Source organism: Symphalangus syndactylus, chromosome 14 (genome assembly GCF_028878055.3).
Source record: "Symphalangus syndactylus isolate Jambi chromosome 14, NHGRI_mSymSyn1-v2.1_pri, whole genome shotgun sequence".
NCBI classification, from domain to species: Eukaryota; Metazoa; Chordata; class Mammalia; order Primates; family Hylobatidae; genus Symphalangus; species Symphalangus syndactylus.
In genome coordinates this window covers 91,956,963-91,973,208 of record NC_072436.2, presented here as the reverse complement: position 1 = coordinate 91,973,208, position 16,246 = coordinate 91,956,963, and the positions used below count along the sequence as shown (strand labels likewise).

Below are 16,246 nucleotides of genomic sequence, written 5' to 3'. Positions count from 1 at the left end.
TCATGTCCCGTTGGCCTCATGGGCTCCCAGATTCCTTGCCTGTGGGTGAGGCATGGCCAGAGGAGGGCAAGAAGGAGCAGGGTCCTCTAAAGCATGGTGTCCAGGAAGGGGACCCCATATCTGCCCTCAACTTGCTTCATTACAAACCGGCACCTAAATGTGAAATGCCTGATTGCAGCAGAGGAAATAGCGACGGCCAGGCAATGGTCTTATTCTCTCCCAGCAAATGGTCTCCTTTAGGGATGAACAAAGACACGCTTAAATTAAAGGTTATTCTCCTCTGGAGGAAACATCTTAGAGCTGTCAAATTCCTTCTTAACTACACTGGCTCACAGTCAAGTTTGGCCCGTGAGTTAGGGCTCTCCTGAGCCACAGTACATTTCATTGACTTTTATTTTTCTCTCTTCCTGGTTTCTGCTGAGCTCAACTGCATGCCAGTTAGGGGATGCCCTGTGCTTGGAATCAGGAGGAGAAAAGGTATTACAGGGAATTAGAAAAAGCTCTGCTCACTGGAGCACTGGGCTTTGCTTTGTGACTCTATTTTCCTTGTTCATCTGACTAAATTCACATCATCAAGGCTTCGGTATGGGCGGTGAGCATCAGCTGTGTGAGAATACAGTCCCTGGTCAGCTGCTGGCCTAGTCTTGCTGCCAGAAGTGTCTGAAGTAGGTTGCTGCCCTTATTCATGTTAAGGCTGGTATTTCCACTACCTCTACTTCTATGTAACCCTGGGAAGTGAACACATTCAGTTGTGACAGTCGTTAAAGAGACAGTCCAAACTGGAACCAAGGGATTTCAATTCTGCACTTATTCTGCCATTGTTTAGCTGCACAACCTAGATAGGTCGCTTAACCTTTGAATGGTAATTTCTTCTTTTACAGCAAGGAAACCCTATCCTCCTTTCTACCTCACAGGAATGTTTTGAGGATCTAATGAGCCAATGCAAGCCAATGTCTTCTGGAATGTGTAAAAAAACCCATTGAAATATAGGAGATTATTATCGCCGTGGTGTGAACCATTTATCATATTCTTTAGAAAGTGACAGCCCCACAGGAGAGCAGCTTTGCTGTGGGGTGGGTGGAGAGATGATGGCAGGAGAGAATTAGAGTGAGGACTGGGCAACCAGGAGAGAGTGGAAAAGGGAGAGGATGAGGTGCAGCAAGCTGTTAAAAGAAATGAAAAGTGACTGAAATTCAAAATTTCCTAGTGTTAAATACTAGGCTGGGCAATCTACACACACAAGCTCAATTAATACTTATTACAACTTTCAGGTGTCTTTTTTTTTTTTTATTCCTAATGACCCTGCTTCTACCCTTTTAGAAATAGAGAAATTAAAATGATCCAGCTTCCTGTACTTTTTTTGTCTTCATTTCTTGCTACTTTCCCTCACCCCTTTTTCTCTGCTCCAGCCACACTGATCTTGTTTTTCTGGAGCAAACCAAGTTTACTGTCCCTGGGCGTTTGCACTTGCTGTTCCCTTTGCCTGGAACACACTTCCCTCAATATCCACATGTCTGACTTTCCATTCCCTCCAGGTCTACTCAAATCACATTCTCAGGGAGGCCCCCAGTGTTGCACATCATATCCCTCTTCCCTGATTTATTTTTTGTCACCAGCACTTGTCACTGCCTAGCACCAATGCATTTTACTTAGTTTGTATGTCATTGGTCACCTCTACTAGAATATAGAGTCTCCAAGGACAGAAATTTTTTATTTACTACTTTATATCCAGTGACTGGAATAGTGCTTGGTTTAAAGTAGGCACTCAATAAATATTTATTGAATGACGAAATGCGTAAGTGGAAAATAGAATTGTGTGGGCTTGTTCAGAGTTAGTTTTTGATTTCTCTAGGTGGCTCCCAGTGATATAATTTACCCCAACACCAAATATTTTTATAGTTCCAAATACTGACCCTTATGTCTTTGGTTAGACTCCATCTCACAAATAAGTTTCTTGAATGTTGATCTAAAGCTATTCACTGAAATACACAGACAACTGCTTTACCTATTCCAGACTTCCTAGGAGGGAGGGCTTGGCACAAACAGCCTGATTGATCCATAGTCAATGCTCCAACCGTGCAAGGTGGATGGAGGGCTTCCTGGGTCATTTCCTAAAGAAGCCTTGGCTTGTGGCACTGGGAAGCCTAGGCTGGCTGCAGCGCACGCTGCACGGGGAATAGATGGAGATGAGAATTTTTATATTATATATTACCTTGGACAAGTCATTTCTCCTCTTTATTCCCCTGATTTCCCATCTTTGAATGAGGGCCTTGGATAAATAAGTCACTGGTTTCCTTCAGTCCTGAAATTCCATGACTGTGCATTAGAGAGTTAAGCCAGACTGTCCTAGGTAGTGGATGGTGCTGGGCACAGTTTTCACTCTTACTGGGCTCATCCTCCAACCCAACTTGCAAGGACAGATAAGAATAATTCTTCCAACTCCTGAGCCGCCATGCCTTCTAACTTGTTCAGGTGCAGGAGGCAGATAGTTATTTGGGTGTCCAACTCTCACTAGGTGCCCTGGATATCCTTCACCTTCACACTCTGCAGGCTGCCTCATTTCCAGAATAGGAACACAAAGCTGTTTGGTAGCTCCATTCTTTGGAGATGGGAATCTTGTGGTACAGGTTTTGCTGCCTGTGAAACAACAACTTTTAAATATTCACTGGCCAAACTACATCTTTGAGCAACTCATTAATACCTGGCAGTTTAGATAACCCTTGCTAATGATAAATGGGGGGGGGAGGGGGCGGAAATTGCCTGAAAGTTCTCTAAGTGCAGAGCTGAAAATGTCCTTTGTGTCTTATTATGTGGAGAACATAACTACACATAAGATAATTGTTTATATTCTTCTTTTGTGTGTGTTTAAAGAATGTCCCAGGATTCAAGGAATCCCATGATATAAAATAACAAAAGAAAAGGAAGCAAGAACACAACGAATCGATTGCTCTTACAAACTTTGGGGTTTAGTATATTTTTGCAGCTTATCTATTCCAGAACAAAATGATCAGGGGCTGGGACTAATGCTATTGGGAAGAATAGAATATGATGAAGACCTTGTGTTGTGAAAAGGATCAAGCTGTCTTTACATTTTTCTGATGTCTGACATGGGGAGGCTTTAAATATCTTCAGAAATATTTTTCCATTACTCACTTTTTGAACTAGATCTGGGGACCCCAGACCATCGTATGTGGAGCCCTGGGAAACCTAGACCATCATGGTATGTCCACTGGGCTTTTCTACTGGGATCTAAAACTGAGCTCATTCAGTGTTTTGAATTGAACTCTTTGCAACAAGTTGAAAAGGTTTTCTTAAGACAAAGATAAACAAGTACCTGTACAAAGAGACGTGGTCAGGGCCTGGCTTTCTTTTACATTGTCCCTTTCCTTGATATTTGTCTTGCCATTCTCTCTTTTCCTCACGTCTCCTCCTTCCTATCCTAGTGCATTTCTTTTATTTGTTACTTCTTTTTTCTCTTGTCTCTTTTCTTTCTTTTTTTCCTTTTCCATTCCTGTTCCCAAACAGGATTTCACGGACAATGTATGACTCTAGTGGTTGCCTTTAGATCTAGGTAGTCTCTGTTTCAGGGAGGGATGGAACAGACTACATGGAGAGGAGGAGCTGCACTGCAGGTTATAATGGAGGGAGGGTGACAGAGGAATGAAGACAGGAATGTGAGGTGCAAAGGTGCCATATGTATCCTGACCTTGAATCCCATTGGCTTCATCCCATGAGAGAGGATTTGGGTTGACTCAGGTTGGAGGATGAGGTTGCCAACCCATTCATTCCCCCTCTTCTAATACCTGCTTCCACCTTCCTGACCGACAGAACTTGCCTTCCACTATAGAGGCTGAATGTGGCAGAGGCTTATTTTGTGACCTGTCTTGCAACCAGGGCAGCAATCTTAGATAATGAATAGAAAGGAAGGCTTTCTTATGGCCTTTAATGAGACATTTTATTCCCTTTGAAAAGAGAGATGCACAGAAGAAAAGATATCTCTTCTTTGTTTCTGGATTTGGTCATGTCTGCTTGGGGCATCTGGAACTGCTATAGCAACCTACCATCATGAGGGAAGATGTGGCTGAAGACTCCAAAGATGGCAGAGCGAAAAGATGGAAAGGTCCTGGGTCTTTGAGATCATTGAGCTGCCAATCCAAGCCTAGAACATTTTCTATAACTGGCCTTACTCTTTAAGGCCTTTTTAAAATAAGAGTTCTGCTTCTTGCCACTGAAAGCACTTTGATGAGGGCCAGCAAACACCACCTTATAGTTGAGCTTTATTTTGTGTGGACGTTTATTTAGTCTCTTTAATGGATTCAGTTATATTTCAAACAAACAACACATCCTATATATTTGTCTTCTTTCTTCAATGTCCCTTAGTATGCTGTAGCTGCAAGTTTATTCTCTGCTTGTGCCTTTACAAACTTTCCTAATGAAATACTTTATGAACCTGAAGGTTGTGGCCATCAGTTTCAATGATCTTTTTCTGAGTTTTCTAATGCCATGTGATACTGACCTAAATAAGGCGTAGTGCTGCCTGTGGTAAGAGTTGCAGTATCTTGGTGATGCAAGTGCAGGTTTTCCTCTTATCCTCTTCCTCCCTCCATTTACTTTTTCAGAAACAAGGTATGAAGGGTTCCCCATGATTAGCACATGGAGCCTTGCAGTGAAATAGTACTCTCTAGTGCCCCCCATTCCATCCCCTTCACCAAAACTAGTGCATCTGTATGTGACAAGGTAAAAATTTTTGTTCAACTTGTGTACCTAGTTTATCTCTTCACTCTGTCCCATTCACTCTGGATTTACTCACTTAGTCACCTTGCTCCAAACCCACCAAAGAGGATCCTACCTTGTCAGATTTTCTTGGGATTTAGTCAAAGGAGTATATGGAGGAAAGTTGGGGGAGAAGGGAAGACAAAATTAGAGCCTTTCCAGGATGGGGCTGAAGAAATTTATGATGAGTGAAAATCTGAGGAAATAGACATGGGAGCAGGTCCAGTGTGTGGTCGGGGATAGGAGGCAAAGATTTCATTTTGCACCAGGATGGTCAAAGCCAATATCCATCATGAGAGATCAGTATTTGTTACTGATATTTTCAGTATTACCCACGGAGATATGGGTACTTTAAGGAATCTCTGGGAGCTATTGTCCTTTTCATGGTTTTTGAGATTTGCAATACAAACTTAAAAAACAGACAAAACAAACTTGTATTAATCTGAAACTTCATGCATGGGCGTGTGTGTGTGTGTGTGTGTGTGTTTTCCCTCTGGGTCACCACTGTGGGACTGAACTGCCACTCCAGGACGTACAACTTTAGGGGTGTTACCTGTATAATCACCTTTAGTGGGAAGAGTGATTTCAATAGTTTTTATTGTAATACAGGAAGTGTAGGATGTTTTTCTTTCCCTTCAGATTTGTCTAAAGGGTTTAGAAGCACTGAATTTAGCTACCCATAAATATGTTTGCTTATTTGAGAAAAGTCTTATCTCTTACCAGAAAGTATTATAGCGATGGAAAAAATGTCTTCTGAGTGTCTCTTGCTGTATATGTGTCTCTGAGCACATTCTTGCCTCTCAGAGCCATGATTTCTTAAACTGATGTGTCATCAGCAGCTATGTTGTGGAATAATTAATACTCTATCGTATTTTTAATTTAGCTGCAACTTGCTTTTGAGTCCAAATTCAGAAATACATTGCCTCTGGTCAAAAATAAGGAAGATGAATGACTGCAGATGGAGCTAGGACAGCCCAGCAGTGCAGCAAATGAGTGCATGGGGGCTGGGGAGAAAATGCTAGCTGAAAGCCCTGTATTTTTGTATAGTTCTAGATCAGTGCCCTCCAACTGAAACATACTGCAAATCATAAATGCAAGCCACATAAGTAATTTAAAATTTTCTTGTAGCTACATTAAAAAATGTAAAATAAGTGAAACTAATTTTTAAATGTATTTGTCCTGATACCTCCGAAACAATATTGTCCTAGTATGTAATCAGTGAAATAATTATTGAGCTATTTTACAATTTTTTATATGAAGTATTTGGAATCCCATGTGTATTTTACACTTACAGCGCATCTAAATTCAGGCTAGCCATGGTCCAAGTGCCCAACAGCCACATGTGGCTAGCAGCCACTGTGCTAGACAGTAAAGCTCTAGACTATTTACAAGGACAATTATTTTATTTTGCAGTTGGTGCTCACAGTTTATCAAAATACTGCCAGGTCAGATGGGAAGAGACAATTGCTTTTTCTTCTGGCTCTCTAAGGAGTTCCTCATTAGTGCTTTTGGGATCAACTTTTAAAATGTTTGCCAAAGGGTAAGAGGAGGAAGGACTGGCTTCTGACATTGAAAGAGCAGACTCAGAGCTTTGCGTGCTAGCCAAGGCACAGAGCTTGGTGGAATTTATAGTTGATATTTATGACCAAAATTATCCAGATGGGGTCATTTATAAAATAGATGTGGGTAGTATGGTTATTTATCGAGAGCAATATGCTATAATGGAATGAGTTCTAGACTGAGGGTCAGGAGAGGGCACTAGACCAGGCACAGGTCTGGGAGGAGAGAAGTGAACGAATGTTTACCATGCCAGTTACAGCACTAGGCTCTTCACAACCATTTTCTTATCTACTTCTTACAATAAGCTCAAAAGTTAGCTATATAACCATCTCTAGTTTACAGAAATGGCAGCTGAGCCTAGTGAGGTCAGGTCCTGGCTTATTGTGGAGTCCTCATAAAATCTCAGTGCTGTCTGATTCCAAACTGCTGTGTTCTTAACATTACAATCTATATGCATGTCATATAATAGGTGTTAGGGTTCAAGCAGAGAAGCAAAACCAGTGATATATTTGCATGCATGTAAATATATATAGGTGGTAAATATTTGTTACAGGCTTACACAGTTGTGGGGAGCTGGTTAACCTGTCTTTGTAAGGATGTCTCCACAGCTGATGCCAGAACTAGAAGTCCTCAGGGTGGGCAATCATAAAGGGAAGATCACAGCGTGCTGGAAGCAGCAGCACAGGTAGAACTCCACAAGCACATCCTGAGCCCTGCTTGTATTCTTGTTGCCTCTGACCTTGGTGATGAAAGTGCCCTATAGAAGTTGGACCCTTTATCATGGAGCTTAACAAATATACCTGGCCCAGGACGAGTCTGAGAACCTGAAGGAGGATCCAGGGAAGGCTGGAGCAATTGGAGACCCAGCTGCTGCTTCACAGCAGTGAGCTGAGTCAGCATCAGCAACAAAGTGTGCTGAGCTACAGAATGGCTGCCATTTTCCTCTGCCCTCCTATTTTCCTAGAGTCTTCACTATGGCCCACTCTAACTGGAAACACATGAGGAAGGGAATTCTGGGAAATGTATCTCAGCCTATGCACATTGACGCATCACAAAGGCTTCACATGGGTGTTCAATTAATATTTGTTGAATGAATGAATGAATGAATGAATGCCATGGTGCTTCTCTTGGAAATTCTCTGGGAGTTGGAATACCTAATCCTGGCTCTGCCTCTTACAAACCAAACAATTTTGAACAAGTCACTTAACTCTTTGAGTCTTGGTGTCCTCATTTGTAAAACTCCAAGAATAATCCCTGTCCTGCTTATTTAACAGGGATCACTTGAGATATCTGAACAAAAGCACTTTGAACATAATGTTCAAAAATAACATATATAAGGATAAAATATGTAATATAGGATTGCATTCTTTAATTATTGTTGTTACTAATAATTCAGCTTCCCAATGTATCACATGGAATTAAGAGTTCCTGACCAATTTACCTTAAAGGTCTGCCAGGAATATTAAATTAGATGAAATATGTAGAAGCACTGTCAGCTATTTGTGACATACCCTTCAAAGGCAAGACTGAAGTATCATGCAACACTCAGATACATTTTCACATTGTGTTTTACTTTTGGGCTAAATGACTTAGAGGGACAAGTATTTAAGTGGAACCATTGGTGACTCTGGGAGCTGAAGAGCAGTGGCCATTCCTTGGATGGGAGTTGTGGGCAGTGGATGAGGTTTCTGTCCTATAAATTTGGGCTTGCATTTCGTAGCAGCCACACTTGCTCAGCAGAATGAAGAAATCTCTGCGAAAATTTTTGGTAAAGATGGCATAGAGGAAGGGGTTGGCACAGGAGTTGATGGGGTAAAACAGAACCAGCAGAATCTTTGCTTTGGACACAGTGATGAGGGGCACCTTGAGGGAGGCAGAAATGGCAAAGAAAGAAATGGGTGCCATGCAGAGGAAGTCAGTGAAGATGAGCATGGCCATGCGCTTGGCAATCCTGGTGTCACTAGAGGAGGACATGATGTTGGGGTTCCTCACTGTGAGGTAGATGTGGGTATAGCAGCCACAGATGACCACAAAGGCCAGGACATTGAGCACAAGGAGGGACATGACATACAGCTGTGACAAAGGGCTGTCAATATCCATTGGCAGGCAGATGCTCACCTTCATGTAGCTGCTGATGCCAAAGATGGGAAAGAGAGCAGCTGCAAAAGCAAAAATCCAGCCCATCACCATGACACTGGCAGCATGGCGGAGCTGCACCTTGCAGTCCAGCTGCATGGCATGGGTGATGGTATGCCATCTTTCCAAGGTGATAGCTGTCAGAGTGTAGACTGACAGCTCACTGGCAAAGACAGTGAAAAAGCCAGCAGCATCACAGCCTGCCCCAGTTTGCCAGTCAATGGCATAGTTGTGATATTGGCTCTTGGTGTGGATATCAACTGATGCAATGAGCAGCAGGTAGATTCCAATGCAGAGATCAGCAAAGGCCAGGTTGCACATAAGGAACCTGGGGACAGTGAGTTTATATTGGCTGGTAGTTAGGATCACCAGCACTATGATGTTCCCAGTGATGGCCAGGATGCTGATAAACCATATCAGGACTCTGAGGATGTTGTACCCCATGATATCTTCACATGGGTTGAATGCATCTGGCTTAGGGGAGCAGGTCACGTCAACCACTTCATTGCATAAGTCATAGTCAAACTCAGTGTACGTCATGTCAAATCCTCTGCTGTAGCTGGATTCATTGTCTTCTGCCAGAGAGGCTCTCTGACCCCTAGCCTGAGTCATATAATCAACTTCTTGCCTTAAAATAGATTTGTTGCAAATTGGATGAAGCTCAGAGCTAGAAAAATACAAAAAGAAATAGAATCAACATCTCAGATCCAGAATAGCAAATACATCACTGTCTTTGTGCAGGGTAGAAATGATGGGTTTCTTCCTGAGATTTTTTTTTTTCTTCTCACATCATACCTGCCCTTGAGGCTAAGCTCAAGGGTTAATGCTGCTTACTGTAAATGAATATAACAACTTGTATATATATTACTAGAGTTGGATGGCTCACTGGGGAAACCATCTTGCCACAACCTGAATGTGGGGAGGAAGTCGCCTGAGACTAAGCCTTGCTGTTAAGTGAAAATAATTTACAGAACTAGTATCAACTCTACCCTTTTCCTTCTCCCATCTTGATCCAGCTATCTCTTAATACATCTGAGTAGGACATATTCCTATTCGTCTACACTCAAATCACTGGGAGATCCAGACTGTTCTCTGACTCAAATCAGAACTTATTTGCTTCTCTTGTCTACATAAATTAGGGGATCAAAATCTGTAGTTAGTTCCCAGACAGCCCCTATTCCCTGGCTCTTTGGTACTCAGGCTATTAGGAGGCCAGCTAATTTGCCTGAAATGTTACCAGGGTCTTTCCTGTTCTTTATTATCTCACTTTCTGGGGGCCACAATAGGCCTCAGGCATGTGTTTGTCTGCAAGGTAAGCCTGGCTCTCTCATATTGAACAGTTTCCTAGTGAGTGCCCCAAAGAACAATGCAAGTTGCAAAAGGACCTAATTTATTCTAAGAATGGAACTCATCCTCTGGGCAGCCTAGCTCTCCTTGGGCTCACTTTACTGTCTTTGGTTTTGCCTTTAAACCCAAATGTACAAGGGGCCTTGTCAACAGGATAGAGGTACTTACAGAGGGATTTGAATGAAATCCAGGTGATAAATATTCAATCCACGAGTATACCCATAAATATTCTACCCCAGAGTAGTCTATCAATACTCTGGATGTAGAGACATGGAAGGTAATACTTCTGTTTGGAAGTAAAGGCTTATGGAATGGGAATAAGCCTTACGTTGGGACCTTTTTGGATGCAAAAAAAAAAAAAAAATCACACATACACATGCGTACCTTTCCGTCCTTCCCCAAGGGGCAAGTTCACAGCAATATTAAGTTGACTGTATTTTTTTTAAACCTTGACATAACCTCAGATATAAGTGGCGAAGTAAGTATCAAAACCCTCATAAGAAGCAAAGAGGTGGCTGGGGGAGTGGAGGAGGTAAAGACTCCATTTGATGATAAGGATGAGTCTTGCCAGGTGTTCCAACCTGTTATACAGGGACTGAACCTTGCCCCATCAACCTGGATGAGAAGGGGCTGTTAGGAAGTGTGCCGTCCTCTCTTCTCTCACCCCTGGGAAGTGAATTGAATTGCCAGGAAGTCATTTTCCCTTGGCCTAAGGGATTCTTTTTGTTTGTTTGTTTTTTTAAGGCTAAATGATTAACATACACAGAATTGAAAGTGAATGGAAACGGAGCCTAGAAAATGTTTTGGTTTAGTCAGTGTTCTTCCAAGAAAGGTGAGGCAAGCTCCATAATGGGTATAGAGGGGAGAAAAGGGGTATCCTGTGGTCCTTAGTCTAACTCTAGACTCTTAAACCCTGTTATTGAATTAGCTGCAGCCTGATTCCAGGAAGAGAAAGTAAGTAACCTGGTACTTGCTGGCTGCAGTTTGGTTCATTGGACTGATATCTGACTTTACTCTCCAGAAACAGCCTTCACTTCCTGCGGCTTATGGTCGCTGTCTGTGAAGATTCTTATTGTTGACACTGCTGTCCATATATTTTAAATATTGTGCTTCTCTTTTTCTGAAACAGAAGTGACCCACTGACATGAAGTGAGGAGAAAAGTAAATAACTTACGTCTCTGAGATAAGAACAGAAACAAAAGTGGAAACCAAGGGACATCAAGTCTTGCCTCCGCAGTACTTTGGAAAATCCTGACTATCATAAGGAGTTGAGAACTCAGTTTAGGGTCAGTTTAAAAAGTGGCACTCTTGGACTCTGATCAGTCAGTGAACAGATGCTTGGGGGTGGCATAGCAGTGTCGCAGAGCCTAAGCTTTGGAGGCAGGCAGACCAGATTTGGATCTGTTTGGTCAGTGTAGGTCAAGTTATTTAGTATCTCTGAGCCTTAGTTTCTGTCTCTGTGAGAAAGGAATAATAATGATATTACCATTGTGGGAATTAAATGAGATAAAGATACAGAATATTACAGTGCTTGGCAGTGAATACTCAGCAAATGTCAGCAGTACAAAGACAAATGATGGTGATTACTTATGGAATTCTTGTTGAGGTCTAGGCCCTGTGTGGGTACTTAGAAGCATATGCCACAGCATGTCAATTTAATATTGAATTGTGAAGAAATGGCCTTCACAACATTGGGTTGTGAAGAAACACAATTTTTATTGTGTTTAACAATAAAAATTGAAGAATAAAATGAGAGCAAAGTAATGCAAAATGAATACAGAATTATGACAAGGAAATATCTGGTTCAATGACAAATGAAGAGTGTAGTTGATATGAAATTTTGGGAAGAGCCCAGGAAAAGTCCAGGAACAGTCCAGGAGGACCACTAGCCAAAGTTTGAGTCACAGGGCACTCATGTTTACACTCTGGGCATTATTTCCAAATGAGGATCAGGAGAATAATTTCATCATACAAGTTAAAACTTGAATCCCACTACCAAACCACACCTACTATGATATACGATGAAATGACACTATTGAAGGAATAAATCTGAAATTATCTTCTGAATAACATAATTATTTTGTGGTGTTTGTGTGTGTGAATTTGATAAACATGAAAATCAAATACCCATTGCTAAAAATAAAAAATGAAAACCACCTATCGCAATTTTTGTTACTCCATTTTGGCACGTTGTGGAAGAACCATGTTCCTCTCCCTTGCTGTACCCCAACAGGCCTGGATGGTAAATTACAGCAGCAACCTAGAGGGATGAGAGCCGAGCGATCTAGAGGGATCAGAGAAGACCTCATGTCCTGTGACAATATAAGGCAGATGTGGAGATTCTGGTTGGAAGAGCCTTGAGGCTATGTCTAGAGGAGTCTGAGTAACATGATGAGACAACAAATTCTTGGGGTGTGTTGGAACTGGGCCAAATAGCACACTGCAAGCTGCTCTCACAGTGATCTTAACATTTTCTTCTTTTTTTTTAAAGTCAGGATCTCACTCTGCTGCCCAGGCTGAAGTACAGTGGCACGATTATGGCTCACTGAAGCCTCGACCTCCTGGGCTCAAGTAATCCTCCCACTTTAGCCTCTCGAGTAGCTGGGACTACAGGCATGCGCCACCACATATGGCTAATTTTGTTCATTTTTTTTGTAGAAACGAGGTCCCACCACGTACCCAGGCTGGTCTCAAACTCCTGGGCTCAAGGAGTTATTCTGCCTTGGCCTCCCAAAGTGCTGGGATTATGGGTGTGAGCCACCTTGCCTGGCCAATCTTAATGTTCTTTATTTTTCCTTCGGGGTATGCAGTTCCAGGGACTTGGTGCAAAATTGGTATCTTTCTCACTCTGGATAGAATAATTCTTATCTGGAATATAAAAGAGGCAAGCCACTGCTTCAGCCCAGCACCTTAAGAATTCTGGTTGTCAGGAAGAAATTTCCTAGCTCTTGAGCTAATCTATGAAGAGTGCCCATTCTGGATAATATCTCAATGATGCATGCGGATTCTGAAAAACAGCTATTTTTCTACAAATCCTCCAAAAGGGTCTGAGTAGAAACTTCCAGCTACTTTGAAAACATTTTAGGGTGTGCACTGTTTTGTTGCTCTTTTTGTTTTGCTTTTGAGCAATGAATATGTCCACATGGACTGGTCAATATATGTTAAAGGTTGAATAATAGAGGAGACTGTGTTAAACAGTGAAATAATATCATAGGAAAACTGTATTAGTTCTAGGCTAGTATATAAGAGTAATGAAAAGACATCATTTGATGAGTGCAACTACATGGTGTGGCTTATGTAGGCGAGCTCAGAGGAGAGTGAGAGCTTTGAGAACTCTGATACTCAGTAAGTTCTTACCTCCAATGGATCATTTAAATGTCTGGAACATATGTACAATCTCCAAGGGACTTCCTGTTTACTCTCTCCAGATCCTGTCTATGATTACCTCACTTTTTTAATCAGTTAGCTACTAGGACTTGTCTCTGTTTAGATCACCCTGTTTAAGTCTGGGCTTCCTTGAACCCGGCTTTCTTTGAAAGCCAAAGTAACGAGATGTCTTAATCTTTATCCTCCCTGTGAGGTAGTAAGATCCCAAGGTAGATTAGAGAGGCTTAGAGTGATTGGGATGTGCTGCAGATATGTACATCAGTCTCTGGCATGACATTTATGCATCTCCCCGCCAAAGATGACACGGATGGGGCATTTATCAGGTGCAGAGTTTGGGACTTGAAGGATTAAATCTATAATGGTACAAAGGAAAGAGGAAACAGATATTATGCACCAACTCTGAGGCACTATGCTTAGTATTTTTCATGTTTTCTCATTTAGTACTTGGTATTTGTTCTGCCCCATGGGTGGCCCTCTCCTGTGAGCCCACTTTTGAAGAAATGAAAGAGTTCAACTATTCCTCACTCTCCACAAACTGAATTTTTGACCCAGAATGTGCCAAAGGGCTTGAGACAGGGAACTCTCTGCAAGTAGATTATCTTCATGTCACAGATAGGTGGAAATTGTGGACTAAGTTCTACACTGGGGAAATGCCTGAGCAGGGCTCAAAGGATGGACTCACATTTGCCGTCTCCAGTTTGCAAAGGCACAGCAATGGCTGGGATAGGTGAGGCTGGCTTCCATGAGGGCGACAAGCTTTTCCAGACTAGGAAGCTTTTTAAAGTTGTAAGTCGACCTGGCCCTCAGCTTCTTAAGATTTTCTAAGCCATAGCTAGGCAGGGAATGGATCCTTGTTCTTGAAATATCTCTATAAAGAGAAAAGGTACATATAACAGGATTACTATGGACCTAAAACTTTTTGCTCTTGGTTAGCAGGCGAAATAGCAGACACACTAGTGATATTCTTACATGGATCAGGAGAGAGACTCCGGTTCCTCCAACACACCTTGGCCAGATCAATATTTGGCTAATAGGACATTTGGTTCTGTAGGAGTCCTGGTCCTTCTGTTCCTGGTGGGAGGAGTTAGATAACAGGCCACTCTGATTCCTGGATATACTTACATCCTGGCTAATTTGGGGCATAAGTGTTGCTGGTGAGTAGAATTAGCCACCTTCCCTTCTACAGTCTATTTGTACCTGCTAATTTGCATGGGACTAAGGGATTGAGACCATTTGTCTGTACCATAAAACTAGCTATAAAAATATTTCTGATGAGCTGGAGTAGAATCTGTGGCCAAATTTCAGAAAAAGGGACAAGAAGGAAATATACTACAAGAGGAAGAAGAGTCTGGCAGGTGGTAGGGGCAGTGTTAGCACAAAGTCCAAGTGGCAGTACAGAGCGGTGGTTATGAACTTGGCATCTACAGCAGACCTGCCTGCCTATGTACCTTGCCCCTCTCCCTATTAGATTTATGACCTTGGTCAAGTATGTCACTTCTCCATGTTTCAGTTTTCAGCTGTAAAATGGGGAGACAAAAATCCTATCTACCTCAGAGGGTTGTTGTTAAAATTAGATGAGTTAAAGTACAGAAAAAACTTCCTGACCAACACACAACACTTAGTGTCTGGCAACTATTCTTAGTAAACATAACACAGAGTGTGAGAGAGAGACAGTTGTTCTTGTTGGGTAGGAAAGTCTCTGCCTGTCCATTAGACCTCAGCACAAATGACCAGTTTAAGCAGGTCCCTGCCCCTGATGGGCTGCAAGTTCCATCCTTTCTGGCAGCAGCACCAGTGATGTGGGTGCTTTTCTGGCAGTACCACTGGTAGTTGCAACCTTCAAAACCAAGACCGGCTGGTGAGAACAAGGAGATTTAAATGGCACCAGCTTGGACCTGTTGGGGCCAACAGCTTGGCCATGGGTGGTACTTCTGATGGGGGTGGTAGCAAGTGATGACCAGGATGAGTTCATTTCAGCATCCTTGGGGACCCTTGGATATACTTGAGGAAGAAGAGTCTTTTAATGTTGGCATTCCCTGTAAATCAAAGCAGTAGGCACTCAGAGTAATGAAACTTGGGGGTGTGAATATATATTTGCTACCCCATATGTTCTCACAATCTGGTGAAAATTACATTTTCAAAGTCTTGCTTTCATTGTATAATTATCTTGCTCAAAAATTTATAATGGCTTCCTATTGTCCAGTGAAACCCATCCCTAAGTACTGCCTTGTCACTTCCATTTCCCAAGCAAATTTATACTAGTTATTCATGCTTTTATTTCCTCATCTCACAATTCAATTGAGTTTCTCTTCGGCCTCTGGGGAAATAATACTCATTAAGGCCATGTTTTAGTTCTGATCTCCTTGAGTTTGTAATTACATTTCCCAGGTAGAATGCTCCTTCTTTCTGAGATACTCTCTTTCTTTGCATCATATTCTCCTCGACATATTTTCCTCTGACATCTCCGTTGACTTCTTTCTGATGCTTCTGTTTTACTTCTCTTTTATCTGTTCTTTAAATATTAGCATTTCTCTATACCTATACCCCTTCTGACTATACCCAATCTTTTCAGGTGATCTCATTCATTCCCTTAGTTTCAGATACCAGGCATGTGCTGATGGCTTCTAAAATGTGTATCCCCATTCAGATCCTACTCCTGAACTCCAGGCCCAGATAATCAGTTGTTCTTTGAACTCCACCATTTTGATGACTTGCATCAAAACTGAAGTTACCATCTTTCTTGTAAATATGTTCCTCCTTGTTTTTTCCATCTCAGCGAATGACTCTTCCAATTTCCTATGTTTTTCATAATGGAAACCTGGGTGCCATCCTTGACTCCCTCATGGGACATCAGTGTCTTGTTCTCTCAAGCCTAACTTTTAAATGTGTTTCAAATCAGCCTACTTCCATCCTCTCCTGTGACTTTGGTCTAAGTCACCACAATCTCTGCCTAGACAAATGCAAAGGTCTTATAACTCTCCTCATGACCATCTGTTGCAATCTTAGTACTGCAGATGTAAAAAATGCCTATGAGATTGTGACT

At 42.0% G+C, this 16,246-nt stretch overlaps 1 protein-coding gene across 3 annotated transcripts in view; it reads right to left on the bottom strand.

Annotated features, from left to right (window-relative positions):
- Nucleotides 1–7,889: 7,889 nt before the first annotated feature.
- Nucleotides 7,890–16,246, bottom strand: part of FSHR (follicle stimulating hormone receptor) — a 199,876-nt gene continuing 191,519 nt past the window's right edge. For all 3 annotated transcript variants that reach the window (XM_055242919.2, XM_055242920.2, XM_055242921.2), the window contains 2 exons: nt 13,886–14,071; nt 7,890–9,136 (listed from right to left, as the gene is read on the bottom strand). In XM_055242919.2, the coding sequence (XP_055098894.1) occupies nt 7,939–9,136; nt 13,886–14,071 (1,384 nt within the window). In that variant the 3' untranslated portion in view covers nt 7,890–7,938. The remainder of the gene's footprint in view (nt 9,137–13,885; nt 14,072–16,246) is intronic.